Below are 13,790 nucleotides of genomic sequence, written 5' to 3' on the forward strand. Positions count from 1 at the left end.
TTTAAAGAATACAAACTGCTACAAACAAAATTTGCAGATTTTTTTCCTAGCAGGTTTCTGTCCAGAACAGACGTGAAATAATCTCAATGTTCCCTAACAATGAAATTTCTTTCTGGATTAACCAAATACAAAATATCACTATCAGCAAATAAGGCTAACTTTTCTAGAGTACGATACCAGTTATATACTTGAATTTGAGACAGATTTACTTTTCTTGCTAGTGACTCTAAATATAAAGCAAACAACAAAGGGAAAAGAGGACACCCCTACCTGGTTCCTCTGTTCACACAGTTTTGTCCGAGAGGAACCCTCCCAATTTTAATTCCTGCCTCTGACCTTTCATTGATCTTCCTAATTATCCTCAATATCCTATCAAAGAATGTAAATGCTTCCAGTGCCCAACTCAAACTCCCAGATGACTATCTGAACAAGCACTCAGCCACGGCATAATCATCACTCAAGCAGCATCAGTGGGTTTTTAACGTTAAGCCCTATCATCTTCTGAACATGCCTCTAAGGTCTCGAGAGGATGGGTGTGCAAAGCATCGCAGGCATACCTTATCATCCCTTTCAGTGTCTGATGCTATACTAAAAGCCCCCATCTCTTGCACACGCTCTCTAGAAGGGAAACTGAGTAGTCAGGTCCTATGTCTGAGAACACAGATCTCAACAGCTCCCATCCAAGAAGTGGAGAGGTACAGTGCTTTATCATTACTTTTCTTCTGTAGCAAATTTCAGATGCCAATTGTGTAGAACAGAGAGTGTGTTGCGACTTTAAGAAGCATTTCAAAGTAAGGGCACGTGCATATAAATAGAGAGCACATGCAGGCAGCAGTGCCATTTTGAGTGAACAGCCAGATTGTTAACATGTATGAGTGCAGTAGTCAATCTGTTTATAAGTTTAAGTTACTAAGCCTCAATCCTGATGTATTTGTCTGTAATAAAGCTGCTTGAACCAAACCCACAACTGTTAGTCTGTTTTACTCTGACCGGATGAGTGACAACTATACCTGGGGCATAGTCAGTCAGAACTTCATCCAAGTATGCCACAATGCCAAAGGATATTTTGCAGGAGGTACAACACACTGATTTTAACAGCTACCCCCAAATTAAGACACCATTTTCTCTGCACCCAAACACAGTTTCCAGTAGAAGGAGTATGTCTGCATTAGTCTTGTATAAAGCAGAGAAATATGGAAATCAGGAAAAGGTACAAATGGAAATGTTTATGGAAGAATTAAATGTGCCAATGTTAGAGGTAGATGAGGCTCAATTACCAATAATTAAGATAGGAGGAGATGAGATAAAAACGGTGATGTATAACCAATCTACAGGAATGTCCCCAGGAACAGATGGTATTCCTGTGAATGTTTAGAAGCTAGGAGGAGAAAAAAAACTGAAAGATATGGAAGGTTTTGTTTAAAAATATTTTAAGAGAAGTACCAACATCATGGAAGAAAGCAGTGGCAGCTTTAATACCTAAAGAGGGTAAAGATCCATCGGATCTGGCAGCCCCATTTCAATATTAAACCATGATTATAAAGTGATTATGTCTATAATGGCTAAAAGAATGGCAAAAGTAATGCCAAAATTGATAGATATGGATCAATGTGGTTTTGTGGAGGGAAGGCAAATGTGACAACCTTAACAGAACACTGATGATCTAGAAGAAAGCAGAATGTAAGAAAATACCACTGTTAGTGGGCTTTGATGCAGAGAAAGCATTTAAGAGTCAGCTGGGACTTTATGAGTAGGGCAATGGAAGCATTGCATTCCCTAGTAAAATTATACGGTTGATTAGGAGAATATATGAGGGATTGGAGGTGAAAATTAAGTGGTTGGGGTCCTCTCTGATAATTTCTGCTTGAGAAGAGGAACCAGGCAGGGGTGTCCTCTTTCCTCTATTATTTGCATTATATGTAGAACCATTGACAAAGAAAATAAGGGACTCAGAAATTCAAGGATATAACTGGTATGGTAGTCAAGCGAAGCTGGCTCTATTTGTAGATGATATTTTATACCTGACAAAACCAAAAAGGGACTTTAGAGTGTTGTGGACATTTTGAGACAGCTTCAAATCTTTTCAAGATACAAAATTAATGAAGCTAAAACAAAGGCAATAGCAGAAAATGATGTAGCCACAAACTAGTTCCATAATATCTATATTTATGGGGACATGATAAAATTAAGTATTTAGGAGTATGGATTAAAAAATTTGGCAGCTAAGGATATGTGGGAAGAGACTAACTCCGAGACTATAACAAGGACAGAAAAAAGAAACATTTATACAAATAATCCGCAAGAAATAGCAATTACAAAAAATAATTGTATAGTCCCCAAGGAACAAAGTTAAATACAAGAATACAATTGATTGCCAAGTAAAAATACATTTTTTTTTTGACAGCCAAAAAAAGAAAAAAAATAGTTCTAGTTCAGTTTCAGTAAGCATAAAAAAAAATACAAAAATAAAAATAGCATAGTGGAGAGATACAAAAAAGAGAGCAAGAAGTTTAAACATTAAATTATTTTTCTGAGGTATGACAAAGAGTCTGAAATTGCCTAGCCTTAGAAAGGCCTTGATAAGGGTAATTATGGTGGCTGCCAAAAAAGCAATTACTAGAAATGGAAATCAAAGTCTACACCAATTGTACTAGAAGCAGTGACTATAGAAACAGTGATAAAACAACTGGAAATGGGATCTTTAGAAAAGGGTAGGAGCAAATTACATATGAAAAAATGGCAATTGTGGGAACAGTACATGCAGGGGAGGAATGAGGTTTAAACGACAGCAGGATTTGAACGTGCTATGTAATGTCTGACTGACAATGACTGGGTAGATTATAAGCGATGTACAATGCAGGATTTGAATGTGCTATGCACTGTTTGACTGACAATGACTGGGTAGATTATAAGCAATGTACAATGCAGGATCTGAATGTGCTATGCACTGTTTGACAATGATTGGGTAGATTATAAGTGATGTACAATGCAGGATCTGAATGTGCTATGCACTGTTTGACTGACAATGATTGGGTAGATTATAAGTGATGTACAATGCAGGATTTGAATGTGCTATGTAATGTCTGACTGACAATAATTGGGTAGATTATAAGCGATGTACAATGCAGGATTTGAGTGTGCTATGCACTGTTTGACTGACAATGACTGGGTAGATTATAAGCGATGTACAATGCAGGATTTGAATGTGCTATGCACTGTTTGACTGACAATGATTGGGTAGATTATAAGCGATGTACAATGCAGGATTTGAATGTGCTATGCACTGTTTGACTGACAATGATTGGGTAGATTATAAGCGATGTACAATGCAGGATTTGAATGTGCTATGCACTGTTTGAAAATGATTGGGTAGATTATAAGCGATGTACAATGCAGGATCTGAATGTGCTATGCACTGTTTGACTGACAATGATTGTGTAGATTATAAGCGATGTACAATGCAGGATTTGAGTGTGCTATGCACTGTTTGACTGACAATGATTGGGTAGATTATAAGCGATGTACAATGCAGGATCTGAATGTGCTATGCACTGTTTGACTGACAATGATTGGGTAGATTATAAGCGATGTACAAAGCAGGATTTGAATGTGCTATGCACTGTTTGACTGACAATGATTGGGTAGATTATAAGCGATGTACAATGCAGGATTTGAATGTGCTATGCACTGCTTGACAATGACTGGGTAGATTATAAGCGGTGTACAATGCAGGATTTGAATGTGCTATGCACTGTTTGACTGACAATGATTGGGTAGATTATAAGCAATGTACAATGCAGGATTTGAATGTGCTATGTAATGTCTGACTGACAATGATTGGGTAGATTATAAGCGATGTACAATGCAGGATCTGAATGTGCTATGCACTGTTTGACTGACAATGATTGGGTAGATTATAAGCGATGTACAATGCAGGACCTGAATGTGCTATGCACTGTTTGACTGACAATGACTGGGTAGATTATAAGCGATGTACAATGCAGGATCTGAATGTGCTATGCACTGTTTGACTGACAATGATTGGGTAGATTATAAGCGATGTACAATGGAGGATTTGAATGTGCTATGCACTGTTTGACTGACAATGATTGGGTAGATTATAAGCTATGTACAATACAGGATCTGAATGTGCTATGCAATGTTTGACTGGCAATGATTGGGTAGATTATAAGCGCTGTACAATGCAGGATCTGAATGTGCTATGCACTGTTTGACTGACAATGATTGGGTAGATTATAAGCGATGTACAATGCAGGATCTGAATGCGCTATGCACTGTTTGACTGACAATGACTGGGTAGATTATAAGCGATGTACAATGCAGGATTTGAATGTGCTATGCACTGTTTGACTGACAATGACTGAGTAGATTATAAGTGATGTACAATGCAGGATCTGAATGTGCTATGCACTGTTTGACTGACAATGATTGGGTAGATTATAAGCGATGTACAACGTTGTTTGACAATGATTGGGTAGATTATAAGCGATGTACAATGCAGGATCTGAATGTCCAATGCACTGTTTGACTGACAATGATTGGGTAGATTATAAGCGATGTACAATGCAGGATCTGAATGTGCTATGCACTGTTTGACTGACAATGATTGGGTAGATTATAAGCGATGTACAACGCAGGATTTGAATGTGCTATGCACTGTTTGACAATGACTGGGTAGATTATAAGCGATGTACAATGCAGGATTTGAATGCGCTATGCACTGTTTGACTGAATGATTGGGTAGATTATAAGCGATGTACAATGCAGGATCTGAATGTGCTATGCACTGTTTGACTGACAATGATTGGGTAGATTATAAGCGATGTACAATGCAGGATCTGAATGTGCTATGCACTGTTTGACTGACAATGATTGGGTAGATTATAAGCGATGTACAATGCAGGATCTGAATGTGCTATGCACTGTTTGACTGACAATGATTGGGTAGATTATAACCGATGTACAATGCAGGATCTGAATGTGCTATGCACTGTGACTGACAATGATTGGGTAGATTATAAGCGATGTACAATGCAGGATCTGAATGTGCTATGCACTGTTTGACTGACAATGATTGGGTAGATTATGTTTATGTACAATGCAGGATCTGAATGTGCTATGCACTGTTTGACTGACAATGATTGGGTAGATTATAAGCGATGTACAATGCAGGATTTGAATGTGCTATGCACTGTTTGACTGACAATGATTGGGTAGATTATAAGCGATGTACAATGCAAGATCTGAATGTGCTATGCACTGTTTGACTGACAATGATTGGGTAGATTATAAGCGATGTACAATGCAGGATTTGAATGTGCTATGCACCGTTTGACTGACAATGACTGGGTAGATTATAAGCGATGTACAATGCAGGATTTGAATGTGCTATGCACTGTGACTGACAATGATTGGGTAGATTATAAGCGATGTACAATGCAGGATTTGAATGTGCTATGCACTGTGACTGACAATGATTGGGTAGATTATAAGCGATGTACAATGCAGGATTTGAACGTGCTATGCACTGTTTGACTGACAATGATTGGGTAGATTATAAGCGATGTACAATGCAGGATCTGAATGTGCTATGCACTGTTTGACTGACAATGATTGGGTAGATTATAAGTGATGTACAATGCAGGATTTGAATGTGCTATGCACTGCTTGACAATGACTGGGTAGATTATAAGCGATGTACAATGCAGGATTTGAATGCGCTATGCACTGTTTGACTGAATGATTGGGTAGATTATAAGCGATGTACAATGCAGGATCTGAATGTGCTATGCACTGTTTGACTGACAATGATTGGGTAGATTATAAGCGATGTACAATGCAGGATCTGAATGTGCTATGCACTGTTTAACTGACAATGATTGGTAGATTATAACCGATGTACAATGCAGGATCTGAATGTGCTATGCACTGTGACTGACAATGATTGGGTAGATTATAAGCGATGTACAATGCAGGATCTGAATGTGCTATGCACTGTTTGACTGACAATGATTGGGTAGATTATAAGCGATGTACAATGCAGGATCTGAATGTGCTATGCACTGTTTGACTGACAATGATTGGTAGATTATAACCGATGTACAATGCAGGATCTGAATGTGCTATGCACTGTGACTGACAATGATTGGGTAGATTATAAGCGATGTACAATGCAGGATTTGAACGTGCTATGCACCGTTTGACTGACAATGACTGGGTAGATTATAAGCGATGTACAATGCAGGATTTGAATGTGCTATGCACTGTGACTGACAATGATTGGGTAGATTATAAGCGATGTACAATGCAGGATTTGAATGTGCTATGCACTGTGACTGACAATGATTGGGTAGATTATAAGCGATGTACAATGCAGGATCTGAATGTGCTATGCACTGTTTGACTGACAATGATTGGGTAGATTATAAGCAATGTACAATGTTTGCAACTCTCAGACTATGTCAGTATCGTTTGTGATGTATAATGCATCGTGTCAATATAGTTTGTTTCCATGTATATAAATAAATGCATGATTGCCTGTGTTAATAAACAATATTTTAATTAAATAAAGATGTTTCTTGTTAAACAAAAAAGAAAAAAATAGCTATACCTGAAGTAGTAGAATATTGTAAAAGAGATTAGAAATGTGTAGGAGTAAATTATATAATAAAATGGAAATTGTGGGAAGAATACATGCAGGAATATGTTTTGGATGAGGAATGAGGTTTAAGAGAAAGCAGGAATTGAATGATTTATGCAATGTTGCTTATCAGACATACAACTGAAGTGAATAACCATGTAAATGCAAGCCTATTAATATGATTTGATTATGTTCATATAAATGGAAGTTTGCTTATATCAATTCAATAAAGGAGTTTAAAAAAATCTGTGAGCCTGTAGATTGTTGTAGCATTATACATTAAATTCATATCCACCAAAAATGTTTTATCATTTTTATAGCCCTCTGAATTCCTACAGAGTTGCCTAATAAAGAGCTGCGGAACGAGTAAGAAAATAAACCACCCTGTGGGACACCAGACCACACTACATTTCAGCTAGCCAAAATAGCAGCTTAGAAAGTGAGGTGACTGTCAGTGAAATCAACTGTGAAGTGATATATAAGGTGACCACATTACGTAAAACAAGGAAGGAAAGGATTGAGTTCTAATACACGTTACTGAAAAAGTAAGGTAGGCAGGAAAACAGGAAATTTAACAGGCCAAGCATCAGTTATCACCCTTCACCCATTAATGTCCACATTTTTGCATGACATGTGAAAAATTGCTGTGTGTATTGTGTTGAGGAACATGCTGGAGCAGCTGTGATGTACATTAATGCTGCGAGCTGAATCCTAATGGATAACAAACTTAAATGGCAGCTTATATTTAATGCTTACTTAATGCTGCCCTTGCATGTCTTCCCACCCAAGGTTTCATGTTATTTTTCTGATCTGTCCATATCTTTCCTGAAAAGGGATGAATGCGGAAAATTTCAAGTCAAGTCAGAAATGCAGTCATTAAATCAGTTTAATGTGAAAGTAGATGTTCCTCTTCCAGTGAGCATTACATGATCTTTCCATTAAGTACCTTAAAGAACTGTGATCAATCCTTGTACAAAGGCTTGCTTACATGGAAGACACGCATACACTATTTGCTACTCGATTAAAGGTGAAATGCACTATTCTAAAATGAGCACGTCTATGTACTTACATGCTTTCTTTCTGTAGCTTTGATAGATTTTGCAGGATAGTAATACAGCTGGGTCCCACATAGTGCTACCCAATATTTAGTCCACGATGCTACCTGAAAGAGAGACACATTTAGAATGACAAACAACAAAAATAGGTTTCATATTTCATACAGCCTTCTCGTTTGGGGCACAACAGAAGGTATAAGGCAAAAATATGTAGCACAAGTATATGCAATGCATTCAATGGCTAGACCTTAATCTTTTAAGTAAACAATAGACTTCTTTCTAAGTGATCGTTCATGGATTTTTTTCTCTCAAAAGCTTCATAAATATTCTTAGAAGTATAATTTTGGGAATCCTTGCCTATTTAAGGCAGACAGCAAGAGATGAGAAACAAAGCCCCAAGTCCAGAATATGGACAGAAAATTGCTGGAAGCTCATTTTTCACCATTTTGCACACAATGGACAAGACATTAAAATCATGGACCACTCATGTCAATTCTCAAGTTATTTCTGCTCAGCAACGATTCAAACAATAAATGTTTTCATTTAAAATTGTACTCAAAACACATGGCTTGTAAATCTGGTTCTTTAAAACAATCCAAATAAAAACAAACAGAAAAAGAGTTGTCAGTCTGTCCATTTCAAGCCTACCAGAGCAACAAACTTATTACCCAGCATAAGTTCTTTCCTGTCCCCTGTTCTTCATACCATCTTTTCTATATGGAGTGGGTCACACTTTTCTGGAGCTTCTATATTACCGCTCCTTGTTACTGACTTTGATTATGGTATCATCCACAACACCATCAAAGTAAACCAGTAAAACAATTAATCTGTTTTTAACCTTATTTTCTAACCTGATCTGCACTTCACCTCATTTACCCCTTTCAGGGTCTGTAAAGGCCATAGTTTCTCCTTATGTTAGATTCTCCACTAAGACCAACCTCAACAGAGTTGCCACCCCACACCAACACAAGAAACACTTCTGTTAACCCTTCACCTCTGTCACCTATAGTCAATCCTCCTCCAGAAGGACACCAAAAAGTACTGCAGAATGTCAGCTGAGCCGAGCAGTTCCTGGAGGGAGGAAATGCAAATATTCTGTCAATGTTTAATCATGCAAACAAGAAATGTATGGTGTGCATCCTCACCATGCTGAAAATGTAATAAATATAGAAGTTATGTTCTTACCATAACGTTCCATGTTAGTTGTCTTCTTCTCGCCTTCTTCTTGCTGGATGGGTTCGGAGCCGACCTCGGCTCCGACTCGGCCACTCTAAAAGCTCGAGAGTTGGTTCCACCGGCTCGAGGCTCCCCTTATATCCCACAATGCTAGGCGAGAGTTACCTCAGATCTCGTTTGTAAGCTAACCCAGCTTATATCAATAACAGTATAACTGTAAACAGAATCCACCTCTAACAGCAGGAAGAAAAGGGGTGACCTACATCCTGAAACAAGAAATATGCATAATAGCATATGACAAGAAAGAGGTGGTAGAAAGAGAGGTCACGATCACAACTCCTCTAGGTCTGTCCAGGCCAGGGGAAGGAGGGATCGCAAGAAGAAGCGAGAAGAAGACAACTAACATGGAACGTTATGGTAAGAACATAACTTCTATATGTTAAGTTGTCTATCTCGCCTTCATTCTTGCTGGATGGGACCGCGTCCCTAGCACCTTGTCCCGGGTGGCCTAACGGAACAGACTCCTGAGAACAGTGGAACCAAAATTAGCTCTATGCCTAGAAGCTAAATCCAACTTATAATGGGAAATAAAAGTGTGAGGAGTAGCCCAAGTAGCCGCTGCACAAATGGTGTCAATAGGCAGTCTGTCTTGGAAGGCTAGAGAAGTAGCCAAAGCTCTGGTGGAATGGGCTTTAGGTTTATTAGGCAGTTTTGGTGTCTAATCTCATAAACAAGGGTAATCAGAGATGTTAGCCATCTGGATAATGATACCTTTGAAACTGACAGTCCCTTTCTGCTTTCCGCATAGGAGACAAACAGCTGATCAGATTTTCTGAATTGTTTCGTCCTGTCCAAGTAGTACCTTAATTGACGATGAACATCCAGGCAGTGTAATTTTTGTTCAGACCTATTTGAATACTCCGGGAAAAAGACAGGGAGGTCAATGCATTGGTTTAGATTTGATGTTGAAACCACCTTAGGCAAAAAGGACGGGTTAGTTCGTAAGGAAACTCTGTCCTTATGGAACAAGAGATAAGGAGAACGACAACTGAGTGCTTGAAGTTCTGAAATTCTTCTAGCTGATGTGATAGCCACCAGAAAGAGAGTTTTCCATGATAATAATTTCAAGGAACATGAAGCTGCAGATTCGAAAGGGGAAAGAATCAAAGAAGCAAGAACTAAATTTAGGTCCCAAGGAGAAGGAGGATTTCTTATAGGAGGTCTGAGAAGAAAAACTCCTTTCAAAAAGGCTTTGCAAAGTTTGTGGGACATAAGGGCAGATTCAGAAATGCCCACATGAAAATTAGAAATAGCTGCCAATTGAACCTTAAGAGTAGATGGAGATGAACCTGCATGGAAGAGTTCAGCTAGAAAATCAAGGACTAGTTGGATGGAAGCGGTGAAAGGATCTATGTCCTTTCCTTGTGCCCAGTATGAGAAACGTTTCCACTTACTCAAATAAATCTTTCGAGTGGAAGATTTATGGGAAGCTATCAATATATCTCTAACCGAGTGAGATAATTGAGGAAGCCTGGCTACGGTTGGAAGTGGAGGAACCAAGCAGTGAGGTTCAGAGAGGGGAGGGAGCGATGAAACTGACCCGATTGGTGGATCAAAAGATCTGGAACTAGGTCCAGACTCCACGGTCGCTCCAAGAGAAAAACGATGTAGAAAGGGGAACCACACTTGTCGAGGCCAGTAAGGAGCAATGAGGATCAATGAGGCCTTCTGAGCGATAGCTTTCTGTATTACTTGAGAGATCAGAGGGAAAGGAGGAAATGCATACAGAAGTCCCGGGCCAAACTTGGACTAGAGCGCCCTGCTGGGTTGGCCTGGTAAAGGGAATAGAGTGAAGTATTCTCTGCACTTGCTGTTTTGGGGAGTAGCAAAAAGATCGCAGCAAGGCTGACCCCACTTGAGAAATATCTCTCTCACTACAGAGTCTTTCAGAGACCACTCGTGAGGCATGAGTATAGCTCTGCTCAACTTGTCCGCAATGTGATTGGACTTCCCGGGGATGTGCGTTGCTATCAGAAAACGCTGAGAAGAAATCGCCCATTGCCACAGTCTGAGTGCTTCTCGACACAGGGGTATGACCTGGTTCCACCTTGTTTGTTGATGTACCACACTACAGACATATTGTCTGTCTGGATTGCAATCGCTCCCAAGGGAAGAGAGTCTTGAAGGGCTTGCAACGCTAAAAGCACTGCTCTCATCTCCAGAACATTTATGTGCAAGTGGCATTCGCTTTGGTTGCCATGTGCCCTGGACTGTCCTGCCCTGATAATGCCCCCCACCCGATCAGGGAGGCATCCGCTGTCAGAGTAGCAACCGGAGGAGGTGGAACAAATGGTCTTCCGGCAGGAGCTGGGGAAGACATCCACCACATGAGATGCTTTTGCACGCTTGTGATCATAATGGTGTGAGACATTGGAAGTTCCTGGTATGACCATTGAGAAAAAAAGCATCCACTGAAGGATCCGCATGTGGTATCTGGCCAATGGGAGGAGAGGTATGCCGCTGCCATGATTCCCAACACCTTTAGAACTAACCTGGCTTTGGCTCTGTTGTTGTTGAGAAGAAGTGACACCAATTTGTGAATGTCTGATATCCTTTGGTTCGTTAGCGTTGCAGACATGTTTATAGTATCTAAATTTGCGCCTATGTAGGTAATAGTACGACAAGGCGATAAAACAGACTTTTCGCAATTTATTGAAATACCCAGTTTTTGACAAACGCGAAAAGTATAATCTCTGGCCATCAAAAGGAGATGCTTGGTGGGAGCTGTGAGAAGCCAGTCGTCCAAATATGGAAACACCTGGAATCCTTGTCGTCTCAGATGAGAAGCTACCACTGCCATGCATTTGGTAAACACCCGGGGGGCAGTGGTGAGACCAAAGGGCAGGGCCCTGAACTGAAAATGACTGGTTCCCAGCCTGAAGCGGAGGAATCTTCTGGAGCGTCTGTTCATTTTTATATGATAGTACGCATCCCGAAGGTCTATAGAGCACATCCAGTTTCCTTTGCCCAAAAGGGGAAGAATGGATTGCAGTGTGACCATCCGAAATCTTGTTTTCTTGACTGATTTGTTCAAGACACTGAGATCCAAAATCGGTCTCCAGTCCCCTGTTTTCTTTGGAACTAAAAAGAACCTTGAGTAGATTCCGGATCCTTGTTGGTCTGCTGGCACTAACTGAATTGCTCTTTTTGTAAGCAGTTTTGAAATTTCCAAAGCTGCTATATCCCTTTGAGCGGGTGGAACATCTGGAAGGGATTTTTTTGACTGATTTGGAAAACGAAGAAAGTGGATAGAATAGCCTTCGGAAATGATGGACTGTACCCATTTGTCTTGAGTCAAGGTTAGCCAGGCTTCTGGGTACAGTGACAATCTTCCCCCGACTGCCTCCGAAGATGGGCAGTCGGGCAACACCTCAGGGATGCTGAAAGGGCTTGTCAGGAAAAGCTTCCCGATTGCCCTGGTTCTGCGGACCCCCCCTGCCCCTAGGGCGACGTCTACCATTGTTATTCCCACCTCTGCCTTTGGTAGGAAAACGACTCTGTGCGTCAGGCGAAGTCCCTTGAGATGGTTTACGGAACGACATCGTCCCACCCTGCTGGCCTTTGGGGTAAGGCCTAGAAGGAGTAGAAAACGGACTGACGGCAGAAAGGGTCTTGCCATCAGTCTTGCACCTAGTCAGGGTTTCTTTCACTTGAGGACCAAAGTGAGATGATCCATCAAAAGGGGAGTTCGTGAAAGACGTCTTGAAAGGTTCCGCAAAGTTGCATAGCCGCATCCAGGCGTGCCTACGTAAGGCTACCCCTGTCCCTGCGGCTCTGCTCGCTCCATCGGCCGCATAAGAGAGGAGGCGATGGAGGAGTTGGATATGGAATTAAGGGTAGCCAGCTGCGTGTTCATTTTCTCTTGGAAACCCGCAGCTGTAGGGTTCTTTAACATTTCACTCGCTTCCTTGATCAAGTCCCTTTGAAGACGAGTGAAATGGCACAGGTAATTCAGCGAACGCATGGTAAATGTCGCTGAGGAGAACATCCGCTTCCGCATCCTATCCATGGACCTAGATTCCTTGTTAGGTGGATGGACAGGCACTGAAGGATCAGCCAGTTCCTTCTTTGTGGCGGCAGCTACCACCATAGCATCCACAGAAACTCCTTTTGATAAAAATTGCTTGTCTGATGGAGCTGTGATGAATTTGGAGGGTCTCCTGGGAGTGGGGTCCACTGAATCAGGAGCCGCCCATGCCATGCCTTCTTAGCAACCACCTGCATGAGGGGGTCAAGGGGGACACCCAGGAGGTGGAAGGACGAGACCCAAATGCCTCAAGATACACAGATTCGTCCTCCGCAGGGTTGAGGGCTGGCCAATTTCCCTCTGTTTCAGGATCTCCAGAATGTCTGCAAATGAGACATCTTCAGAAGGGGAACGGGGAACCCTCAGAATCATCCAGATCTGTGTCCGACGTGATAGACTCAGGTGAGTCAATGTGCTTCCTCTTGCACTTCCTCTTCCGAGGAGGCTCTTCTGCCAAATCAGGAGAGGCCTCGGAAGAGGATGAAATCCCAAAGGGGCTCCTGAGGAGCTGGCTCTCTGCGGTCCGGGATGAGGGAGTGAGTCGACTTACCCTGAGGCAGCATAGAAGGAGGGGCTGACGGAGCCGACTGTGGAGTAGAGCCAGGCTCTAACACACTCCGCATGACCTCGAATGCACCCCTGTCAGGCAGAGCCAGAGGTCCCCGCCCGAGGAGCTAAGGACCCCTCGGCACCGACAGTGATGGCTCCGAGGTCGATGTCGGAGCCGAACTCACTAGCGCCAAGCACCGAGAGGGAGAGGGGTCGGACAAGGGTCCGATGCCACTCACCCCCTCGGAGCTGACGAGGGAGG

The 13,790-nt window shown here is 41.5% G+C and overlaps 1 protein-coding gene across 1 annotated transcript in view; it reads right to left on the bottom strand.

The window, feature by feature from the left end:
- RALGPS2 (Ral GEF with PH domain and SH3 binding motif 2) overlaps nt 1-13,790 on the bottom strand; it is a 2,773,917-nt gene that overhangs the window by 308,449 nt on the left and 2,451,678 nt on the right. Inside the window, exon 19 of the mRNA XM_044085226.1 lies at nt 7,731-7,823. Coding sequence (XP_043941161.1) covers nt 7,731-7,823 — 93 coding nt within the window. The remainder of the gene's footprint in view (nt 1-7,730; nt 7,824-13,790) is intronic.

The sequence above is a fragment of the Protopterus annectens genome, chromosome 10.part0 (assembly GCF_019279795.1).
Source record: "Protopterus annectens isolate FY-2018-M chromosome 10.part0, PAN1.0, whole genome shotgun sequence".
Lineage (NCBI taxonomy): Eukaryota > Metazoa > Chordata > Ceratodontiformes > Protopteridae > Protopterus > Protopterus annectens.